The sequence below is a fragment of the Triplophysa dalaica genome, chromosome 1 (genome assembly GCF_015846415.1).
Source record: "Triplophysa dalaica isolate WHDGS20190420 chromosome 1, ASM1584641v1, whole genome shotgun sequence".
Lineage (NCBI taxonomy): Eukaryota > Metazoa > Chordata > Actinopteri > Cypriniformes > Nemacheilidae > Triplophysa > Triplophysa dalaica.
The window spans coordinates 11305515-11317022 of record NC_079542.1 but is presented as its reverse complement, the minus strand read 5'-3'; the positions used below and the strand labels follow the sequence as shown (position 1 = coordinate 11317022).

General features: G+C 38.2%; 1 protein-coding gene across 1 annotated transcript in view; it reads left to right on the top strand.

Annotated features, from left to right (window-relative positions):
* The window catches only part of b4galnt4b (beta-1,4-N-acetyl-galactosaminyl transferase 4b), a 65896-nt gene extending 54617 nt beyond the window's left edge, over positions 1–11279 (top strand). Inside the window, exons 11-21 of the mRNA XM_056755396.1 lie at positions 1885–2028; positions 2848–2957; positions 3268–3368; positions 3472–3545; positions 4196–5468; positions 5776–6116; positions 6284–6437; positions 8042–8114; positions 8293–8446; positions 10372–10498; positions 10604–11279. Of these exons, the coding sequence (XP_056611374.1) occupies positions 1885–2028; positions 2848–2957; positions 3268–3368; positions 3472–3545; positions 4196–5468; positions 5776–6116; positions 6284–6437; positions 8042–8114; positions 8293–8446; positions 10372–10498; positions 10604–10718 (2666 nt within the window). The 3' untranslated portion in view covers positions 10719–11279. The remainder of the gene's footprint in view (positions 1–1884; positions 2029–2847; positions 2958–3267; positions 3369–3471; positions 3546–4195; positions 5469–5775; positions 6117–6283; positions 6438–8041; positions 8115–8292; positions 8447–10371; positions 10499–10603) is intronic.
* Positions 11280–11508: the final 229 nt, after the last annotated feature.

Genomic DNA, 11508 nt, shown 5'->3' with positions numbered 1-11508 from the left:
GTTTGATAGTAGGTAGAAAGCACTTGTCCCAGAGTCTCCTGTGTATGAAGTGACAGTCAGCGTCCCTGCATGTACCGTCTTATCAGCCATTACACGTGTTCCCACATTCTCCTTCAAATTACTGCCATTCATCAAGGGAACTGACTTTAATTTACACATGCTTATAGCAGGAAGTTGAGACACAAGTGAAAGAGAGAGAGGAGTAGAATCCCCACAACACTCCTTTGCTTCGTTTACATAATTATTTGAGACCCTTTTTTTATTTAATCCTGACTGTCCTTAACAAGCTGAGGGAGAGGGGGATGTGCTTTTGCTCCCACCACCAACCCACGCTGGGGGCGTAGGGCCAACTCCAGACGGTTGTCCTGATCATTACTCACACAGGCCACGCCCTCAAGGAGGACCACACAGTATATAGTATAGTGGGTACATACACACACACTTGTCATATCATCAGATCGTGAGACCTTCTATAGGTGGTTCTGATCTGTCAATTTAGTTAACACATAATTTGAATGTTTTATTTGTGCTATTTTGTAACAATTGTATCATGTCATAGTATTTCACCTTTGTATGTTTCTTTCATTGTATTTTAGTTTAAGTTTATTTTGTATCTTTATCAATTATTATTATTAGCAAAGCAACATTAATCAATACAAAAGTTTAAGGTTAAAAAGGGTCATAATCTAAACTTTTAAGATTCTTCTGCTGTACAGTCTGAGGTCACACACGTATGGTAGATTTTTTTTATTTCTGAAGTGCATGAACATCTTGTGTTGAATGATATGTTTCATTTATTCCCTGCAGTCCATTGGAGAGATCATTCAAAAAGTAGCATCTGAAGCATTTACCGCTGTGTTGCGAATGCTTTAAAAGATAAAATCCAGTCTAGCCCAAGGTTGAAATAAATGTGTTTACCAGTGAAAATCACTGCATTGACCTTTCTTAGTTACTCTAACTGTGTCTGACAAATATCTCTGTCTGTTCAATAATCAATAAAGACATACGGTGAATGGCTAATGCTTCAACACCATTGTCAGACTCTTCGGTCAAAGCCTGTATTTCTGTCTCCTCTTGGCAGATTTCTGATCTATCTGATTGTGCTGAAAATATTCCTCTGCCAGTGTTATGAGCTTTCTTGCATAATTTCACAACATTGCGACCATCAGCTATAGACTTTCATGCTGCATAACTCATATTTGCCCGTTACACATTTGGGGCCGATCGATAGGAATAATTGAAGTGTGTTTTCATGCGTGACTAGCAGAGCTGGTGCTGTTGTGGGCTCTCATAACGTCAGGAGATAAGTCGTAATGAATAGACTTCCCTGCACGCGCACACACCTGCATGCTTCAGTGCCCATAGACTGAACTCCAGGGGATTGTTTTAAGACGTGGGCAGTGTGTTTGAAAGCCCGGTTGCGTCTCTTTAAGCTTTGGGGAAGTAACCATCTGAAAAAGAGCTGATCCATCTAGATCTGAGGTTTCCTAGAATGAGCTGGGATTTTATCAGGGGCTTTGAGCCCAGCTATAGGGATAGTGCTAAAAAGCCAAAAATCCTTAGCGTGTGATATATGAGCTCACATTCTGGTTTTCAAAATCTTATTTAAACCCAGAAATATACAGAATTAAGCTGTTATTCTGCACTACTTCTAGGTTTAATTAAGCAAATATGTGAAATGAAATATATTGCATTAACTGTTCGCTTTTTCTTTCCTTTGAAGAGCACAACATGGATGTGTGGAGTTCATATTAGTTTGAGTGAATGCTGAAAAGAGGGCATACCAACTATAAAATATTCTGAAATGTACTGTATATGCTGTCCCAGATATGGCGTCTTTGCAGTATAAAATACTTTATCTCCACTTCTGTCCCTCTGTGACAGATGAATCCAGTCTGAAGATGAGCAGTGTAAAGCACATCCCACAGACGCTTGCCAGCCACTCACTCACGCTGCAGGTTAACCACAGGACAGAGATACGTACTGCAGACATGCTTAAAGCAGACCCACGAGACAGCTTCTACAAGGGTGTGTTATTCCCCAGTGTTGTACTTGATGCATGCCTGTGATTGAACAATATTCACAAACTCTTTATTGTTGTACATTAAATATTCTCCACTATCTTATTAAGACTTAAAGTGATAGTGAAAAATGAAATAACTGTCGTCAACGACTCACCCTCTTGTCATTTCAAACCTTTATGACTTTCTTCCGCAGGACACAAAAGAAGATATTTTGAAGAATGTTGTTAACTGGACCCCATTCACTTGCATTGGTTTTATGTCCATCCAATAGAAGTAAATGGGTGCCAGTGCTGTTCGGTTACCAACTTTCTTGAAAATGTCTTCTTTTGTGTTCTGCGGAAGAAAGAAAGTGATAAAGGTTTGAAATGACGACTGAGACAGAATTTTAATTTTGGAGTGAACTATGACTTTAACTATTATTAAATTCATAATTTACAGTAATTTAAATAACCTCTGTATCCTATCCTCTCAGTAGGCTACAGTAGTTATGTGTCAAAATATCCTTGCTATATTGTGTGTATATCTGTGGTCTGCACATAAAACTAACAGTCATCTATTTTTCTGGGTAGATTGAATCTGCTATGCTTAGCAGGCGTGCTCATTTTTAATAGCTTGTGTGGAAGCTTTGCAGTGCATTAGGTCCAGATGGTGGTGTGGACATAGTATGTCGGCTTGTTATAAGCAGCACCATTGAATATGCGATAAGTTTAATACAAAAAAGCAGCTTTTGCGTATCATTTTGACCCCTTGTCAGTCTTGCTTGTCTTATACAAGAACTACGAAAAGTGATTGGATTGTTCTGATGATGGATTTTTTTTCTTAGTTCCTTTGATACATCAGTCCAAGCTGGAAAATGTTCTTCCGTCTTGTGTGTATTCTCCTACATATGTTGTGAAGGACTTCCCCATCGCACGCTACCAGGGCCTGCAGTTTGTAAGTAATTTGTTATCTAGTTGACATCAGATTTTTTGATGCAAAGAAATAAGAAATGTTTTAATAGTTTTTTTTTGTCTTTTTTATTAACAATAAGCACTAACAACATAAGATCGTTGCAATTATATAGTGATACCTGTCCAGCTAACTTCAAGCAAACAGTGCCCTCTTTTGGCCAATATCAATCAGTACATTTCTGAGTTAGTACATGCTATTTAATTATACACAGTGACTGTTTTTAATTCCTAATCTGTTTTATATGATTTTTTAAATAAATGTCTTGTTTTTTTTCTTAACTGTGACAACCCAGGTTTACCTATCCTATGTGTATCCCAATGATTTCACCAGACTGAGTCATATGGAGAGAAAGAACAAATGCTTTTACAGAGAGTCTCCTGTCTACTTAGAAAAGTAAAAGTCATGATCATGCAGACAAATCAATCAATAAGTATATAAACATGTGAGATGCCCTGTGAAACATGGCTTTCTCTCTCTCTCTTTAATTCTCTTATAGATTTGGCTTCTATAAGTACATGAAGATGGATGAGGAGGAAGGTGTCCTGCCTGCTTTCTTCCCCAAACCTGAAGGTCTGTGCTCAGTTGGCAACTTAACAACAGACTAGAAATCAGCAGTTGTTTGGTCTCTGTAAAATCTCAATGTGGCGTCTGAAATGAGTCTAGCAGCATTGTGTATGTGTGCCCAGGGTTCAGAATCAACACACTGCAAAGTGTAATAATGTACATCACTTGACAGTTGCCTGACAACTTAATTAGGAATAGAACCATTACATTTTTTATGAAATAGAAGTTTATTTTGGACCCTGTTTGTGCCTTGTGTGTGTTTAGGTTTCTATAAATTGTGTGGACCAAATGTTCCCACAATGAGAGCAAAAGTCTTAACCAGCTAAACTGATTCAAATAGATTATTAAACATACTAAATGATGCATATTTTTACAAACAGTACTGTATACAGTTTGTAAAGTATAAAAGTCATATAAACTAACTTTGTGTGTGTGTGTTGGACAGTTTGTTGCAGCTGACTTAAACACCCCTTTGCAGTTATATGTGTAGCAGCAGGCCTTAGAAAGCCTAAAGATAATAATGATTAGCTGTAAGTTTGCGTCAACACTGCAGAAGGGTCATTGACTTTTCATTGCTGCATGTCATTAAGCAATTCTTTTGGATTACATGAATTAATTCAAGAGCTTACTTTCACTTGGCCTGTCTCTTCCGACAGATTTTCTGGAGGAGGAAGAGGGGGTCGACCCAGAGGAGACCATTAAATCTAGCAATCGGCCAGTCAGGAAGACAATACATACCAGTCCACCTAATCAGATGTCAAGGACAACAGCTTCCACTACCTCCTCGAAGCCTGACAGTTTAGACAGGGTTTCAAAACAGCGAAGGAGGCAGCTCATTCACTTTAAAGAACATGATGAGAGTAAAGGAACAAGAGAGGAAGGTTTTTATAAAAACTCTTTGCTGCAGATGGTAAATGATGACATACCAGAAACAAAATATTTGGGGCAAGCGAAAGGAAGTGCAGGTGCTTTGGAGTCTCAAAGCGGAGCTCCAAACGAACAGGCAAGCGAAGAGGAGGGGGACATCCTAACTCATGGGTTTGTTCACAGAGGCCGCTCATTAGCTTGGCTCCTCCCGGGACTGACAAGCAAAAACAAACTAAGAGGAACTGCCAACACACCCGTGAGGGGAAGGTCTCCTCTTAAACTTCCTCATAAGTCCCCTCTTTATGTTTTAGCTAATAGGATTTTGAATAATGCAGGCAAGTCGGTTGTTTGGACCAACGCGGAGAAAGAAAATAACACTAACAAACTTTACATTACTAGACCTCGGCCGCCAAGCCAAAGAGCAAAGGGGATACCAAAATCTCCAGTTGAGGTGTTTCCCGGTGTTTTCCTTCATCACACTAGAATGCGTCTTGTGGACTTCAGTTCAAAATGGAAATCCTCAAAAACAGAAACCACTGCTTCTCCCCCCTGGTCGAACTTTAACTTAATAGACCAAAAGACCTCCGCCCAACCATCTTTATTAAAAAACAGTCATACTTCCTTTCCCACAGAGCCCGAGCGTCATTATCAGAGCAACCCTACGACTTTCATATCAGATCTGAATAGCTTGCCACCATTAAGCTCTGAAAACAGAGATCACCCTGGGCTAAACTCGTCTGAGATCAGCCAGCCTCCGGAGCTGGAGACGACAAAGATCTCAGAGATGCTGGAGGGTTCAGACACGGTTCAGCAGAGCAGAGGTTTTGAGGATGAAGAGATGTCAGAGTACAGTTACGAGGAGGCAGATTTGAGGCCACACTTGACGGAGGAGGCCATCAACTGGCAGCGTACCTTCAGCGTGAACCCTGTGGACTTTGAGCTGCTGAGGTCAGACTGGAATGACCTGAGGTGTAACGTCTCGGGGAATCTGCAGCTGGCCGAGAACGAGGCTGTTGATGTGATCTCGCAGTACATGGAGAAGCTGAACGAGAGGAGTGGAGGGTAAGTGTGCACGGTTGCCAGAATGCTTTTACTAAAAGTGAAAGGACAGAATTTTTTTTCGTTAATTGTAATTCTTAAAGTGCAAAATACATTGAAAGTGGGAAAAAAATACGATATATTTGACCCTTTTAAATGTTTGTAGTCTAAGGGTGTGTTTGTTTATCCTGTTGAGTTTGCAGATCAGGTGTGCTGATCAAGCTTTTAATTTTAATAGCTTTTAATAATTAAATGAATTAACTTCATTTTCTGTTCAACCTACCTCTCTCTCTGCTCCCTCGCTGTTGCCCTTTCTTTACCTCTCTATAAGGATCTACACTCTCCTCCGTATTGTAAATATAGAGAAGCGGAGAGATTCAGCCAGGGGCAACCGATATTTGGTGGAGCTGCTGTTGATGGAGAATGGGAAGCGGGTTGTGCGCCTATCTGAGTACATCTATCTCCTGTTGCATCGCAGTCGATATGAGGATGGACTAGAGAGCAGAGAAGAAACCATGACCTCGACCCACCATGTGACATTTAAAAACGCACCGCCCAGCACCCAAACCCATAACATCACAGCCTGGAGCACCAGCTGGGCCAATCCCTTGCTCTGCCAGCCAACGATGTTAGAGTGGAGGCATGATGTGATGGTACACTTTGTAGTGCCAGGTATATAAAACAAAGACATACGCTATCATTTTTCATATTAATAAAGATATCTGCAGCTAAAAGCTGTTTTGCTCTCGCTCTCTCTCTCTCTCACTCAGTATTCTCATAGTAAGATAGAGCTAGATAAAACCATATAGCCACTCATCTGAGTTGTCTTTCTGTGGCAGTGAAGAATCAGGCTCGATGGGTGCAGCAGTTCATCTCAGATATGGAGCTCCTGCACCGTGAAACCAAGGATGAGAATTTCAGCGTGATCATCGTGGACTTCCAGAGCGATGATATGGATGTTGAGCAGGCACTGAAGGAGAGCACTGTTCCCAGGTGAATAATACATGTAACCCCAGACGTTTTGTCAAGTTCTGGTTCAGTTTTACCTATTTGTATCTATTTTGTAATAATATTTTTATTTTTAGGTCCTACAAGTTTACTTACATACACGGTTTAAAAACACTTTCATTTTCTATTAATAGGCGGTTACTATTTTCTTACTTCTTGACTGACTCTTAAATGATTCGTTCTGTCTAATCCCCTCCTTTCTGTCAACGTACTCTGATCTGATTGGTCAGATGGTCAAATCTGCTCTGTCTACCGCGTGCGGTGTTCGACTCCTTTTTTCCCAAGCCAATAACTTTGTTATTCATTCACTTTCGGCAGTCTGTTTACATTCACATTACTTGGCAGACTGTTTACATTCACATAGAGCAACATTACGGAATGCATATAATTTTATTTTTAAGGACATTGTAATATTTTCTCTTTAAGTTAAGCACCTGCAGGAAAGATGCGTGCATGTACACAAGAGAGTTTCTGCATCCTTGTTGTTAGTCCCACGTTCCTCTCAATAGACCCCTTTTGGGCTGACATCACGCTTACGTCACGGCATTAGCTGGAGGCAAAACAAGGGAAAACTTGAGGCGGCCAATACAAACCAGCACAGGTTAGGCAACATAAGGAGTTTAAAAATATCGTCTTGTTGTGTTTTTTAGTGCCACAATATACAGTCTACAATTTGATGTTTAACACATAGGCCTACCTGCTGGCATTGCGAAACAAAAACACTGATGACAGCTGCAGTTAAACACAATAAAAGGAGTGGACTGAACAGAAATGATCTTAAAAAATGCTCACGTTTCACTTAATATTAAAACATTACGGCCTTTTGTTGATGTGGATTATGATTTTGGTATGTGTCTAAAAATATCTCACATATGCCCGAATCAGAAACTGGGAAAGAAGGTTATTTTTCAAGTAGCACTAACTTTTGCAGCATAGGGTGTGCTAGCTCACTTTGTTAGTAATAGGCCCTACAAAGACTAGCAGTTAATTATCGGCCAGAAACTAAACAAAGGAAACTGTTTGTCAACTCTTTTTCTTAAATTGTCTCAAGTGCATTAGTAAAAAGGGAGAGGGCTCATTTTATGTGTCAGGTTTGTGTTCAAGTAAATGCTTTTTCTAGAGTTTGCCATTGTTAGTACACGCAGGCATCTAATAGATTCTATAGATGTATACGCTGTCAGATTATCTTTACTATACACACTTGGTAGGTTCTCTGTCTGGTAGGTGTTGATGCCAGGCCTCATAACTGGAGGTAATCCAGTCAGTATGTCCCTGAATCCAGTGAGTGAGCGCGCGCGTACAGGTCGGTCAGGGTCCTTGTATTAAAGTTACATTTTTTACAAACAAAAAAAATGTCAGTGGGTGACCTCACATGTGAAAATGTAATCAGATTTTTTTCTGGTCATTGTCAAAAAGCAAGCAACAAAACGTGCTCCCTTGCATTAGGAACACAGAGTCAGGGGGATCTTTCTGCCTCCACCTAAGCTCCGCCCACAAAAACTTGTCCGAATGTTTACAGAAAGTAAAGGCGTCTATACTGCCCAAGAAAGATAAAAAATGTCTTTCCTGCTCTTGGGTCTGTGTTTAAGGTATGAGTATCTGAGAAGAGAGGGGAACTTCGAGAGGTCCTCTGGTTTGCAGATGGGTGTGGACACAATAGAGGTGAGAGAATAAATAAATGTGAAAAGAAAGCATAATGGTGTAGATCAGTTTTAGGGAACGTTACTTTTAAACACATTTAAAACACATTACTCCATTAGTCTTAAATGAGTAACTATTAACTTCTCATTGCTAAATGGAAATAATTAATTATGTTTGTGTTATCTGTAAAACGTTTCAGGACAATCACAGCATAGTGTTCCTTTGTGACCTGCACATCCACTTTCCTCACAACATCCTGGAGACCATAAGGAAGCACTGTGTAGAAGGCAGACTGGCATTCGCACCCATTGTCATGAGACTGGACTGTGGGAGTTCACCGTCCGAGCCTGATGGTAAAACACAGACACATTCAGACACAGTTGCTAGACATACATACAGACATAAACACATACAAAACACATTTGTTCCAACACCAGTTGTGCATTATGTGTCTCATGCTATATCTTGCTAATCCTCTTTGTATATAAACGGGAATCTATTTATAAACTCTACCAGTTTACTTCTCCAGGCTCCAGGTTATATTCAACAATAACAAAAATAAATGTCTCCCTTAATGTGCTGTATATCCGATTACCTACATGAGGAGTGAAAAATTGGTCAAACCTGGTTCTCATACAGTGTAACAAAAATACATTTATACAGTATATAATCTCTTAAAAGATCTTGATAATTAACCATGCTTTCTGTCACATATATACACATACAGCTGCAGAACAAATTAAGGGATTGTTCCAAATTTTTATTTAATCAGCATTTCAAGATGTATTGTGGCTAGTCCATAAGTGTCTGTTGAATTTTTGAAGTCAAACTTTAGGATTGACAAAGTCATCCAACAGCAATGTGAAAGACTTACAGCATGACAAGACACATGAAAACACTGAGCGAGTTCATAGCATAAACTTTTTTGAACTTTACCTAAACACATAATAGTATTATAGTATAAATATTACTGTTGTATTGCTTAAAAGTGAATATGAACTTGTTTTCTTTGGAGTATTTAAGGTCTGAAAAAATACAGAACATCATTTTTGTTATGTTTACACAGTTTAAATCTTCTGCAAATTAATGTAGATAGAAACAATATTTTGTTTAAAATTTGGGAGAAATCTTGTTAGTAGTTCACAGAATAAAACAAAAATTTGGATTTTACCTAAACACATACCTATAAATAGTAAATTTTTAAATCAGAAAATCTGATTTAGAAATTTCTGTATATATAACATTTTCACAAAGACAGATTTCACTCACCTAGGCTTCCGCCTCAGTTTCTTCATACAGTATGCATTATGATATGCGCATAAGTAAAAAAATATTCAGATATTTATTCCGTTAGTTTTTATCTTGGTTTAACCCTCTTTCTGTCGCAGTCCCGAATACGGGACGCCTGTGTTTACTTCAATATTGTCCATGTTAATTCTTATCAAATCGTGACAAACTATATACCGTCTGAAAGGTCTAAGAGTCTAGATTACAGATATAAGCAGTGTTTGACAAATTAAATTATGAAGGAGGAGTCATTTATTTGTTTATGAAAAAAGGGCACATAAAAACTGTATTTTTATATTTTTGTTTTCATTCACGTTTCAATTAAAATTTGCATCAAAATGTGAAAATATTTTTAAATATTATATATTTTTTTATATAATATAAAGTTTGGAAAAAGTAAAAAAAAAATGTGTTTGTGTATGTGTTTGTGTCATTTCAAGCATCCTAGTGATCTTTGGGAATCATCCTATAGATAGGGTGTCTCCTAGTGGCCATTTGTCATATTTTACATAAAATACTTACAGAAACCAGATTACAGCAGATATCAAGCGGAAAATTTGAAGTACTTGTTTAGACCTGTGGCTTTTACTTTTTATATTTTTTTGGCCAAAAAAATAAATATACATTAATATTTCATAAATTAATATTTTATAAAATAAAATAAAAATTACAGCTCATTTTCATAACAATACATTTAAAATCCAATACCTTTTAGACACATAATTATAGTTTTATTTTTTAACTTTGACAATAATCCTCCAAGTGTCTTTTTTTAAAGAGACCAACAATATGTCTCTACTCCAAAGCATTCAATAGTTACAGCTGTTTAAGTTTGCATAGTGCAGTTTTTTGTCTTTGCTCAAAATATGGACCGACAGTTAAGGGGTTTAATAGACAATTTTTTTTGTATGCTCAAGTCTTACTTTTCTTCTTTGATGGCCACTTTTAAAGTGCTGAATATCAAACAGATGTCTTTGTTTTTCACACACAGGTTATTGGGAAGTCAATGGCTTTGGCTTGTTTGGAATTTATAAGTCAGATTTTGATAAGATTGGTGGGATGAACACAGAGGAGTTTAAAGACCGTTGGGGAGGAGAGGACTGGGAGCTGTTGGACAGGTAACTTTATTTTACAAAATTTTAGTCTAAACTGCATTGTTGCTGAACCCTTAACTAAATAGTTAAATTTACATCTTTCCTCCCTCATCTGTGGTTCACCGTCAGGGTTCTCCAGAATGGTCTAGAAGTAGAGAGACTCAGACTGAGGAACTTTTACCACTATTTTCACTCTAAGCGGGGCATGTGGAACTCTTCCGTTAAAAGCGCATCTCAAGGGTAGCTGAACAACACTGCTTTGAACCTTTCTGTTACTCCAGACAGACACTACATGAGAGGTGGCTGTTTCCGCTCCAAAATTCAGGAAAACTTCTAACAAGGGGATACATGGGCTCTCCGTGTGTTTGATCTGAGACCAGAGCAAGGACTTACTAAGGGCTTTGTGGACTTTTTGTTGCAGGTTAAGATGTGATCATACAGTATGAAGATCCCGGAAGAATGGTACTGTAACAGTGCAGTTCAAGAAACATGCACAAGAAACATTTTAAACACTGGTTTGCCACACTTTGCATTTGAAAGGGACATGAGAAGAGAGGCATAGTCAATATACTGCAATTCGTCTCTCTTTAATTTCAAATATAGGCTACCGGGTAGTTTTAAGTAGTGAATGTTTATCCAAATACATATTGTGTAATAGCGGGTGCCAAAATGTAAAGATTTACAACCCAAATAAATTATGATGAAGGGATAATTTCTGTGAAATTGTTTTATAGAGGATTTAGGTATGTACTTTTCCTTGTTAAAACTTCTTATTTTGAAGAATAAAAAAATGTAAAAGACTTGACATTAAGCATCGTTATTCTTCTACCGACCACATGAGGGCATACATGCATCACATAAAGACATATTAAACCTATTTACTACAATGTCACCTGATTGATTGATTAATGGGCTATAAATTGATCATCATCGCTAATCTACTCGTCAGTAACCCTATTGTCAACATGATTATAACCAATATCCTTTCACACTCCACTCTGTGAGCGCTGCATGTGTCTGATTGGCTGAGAGAA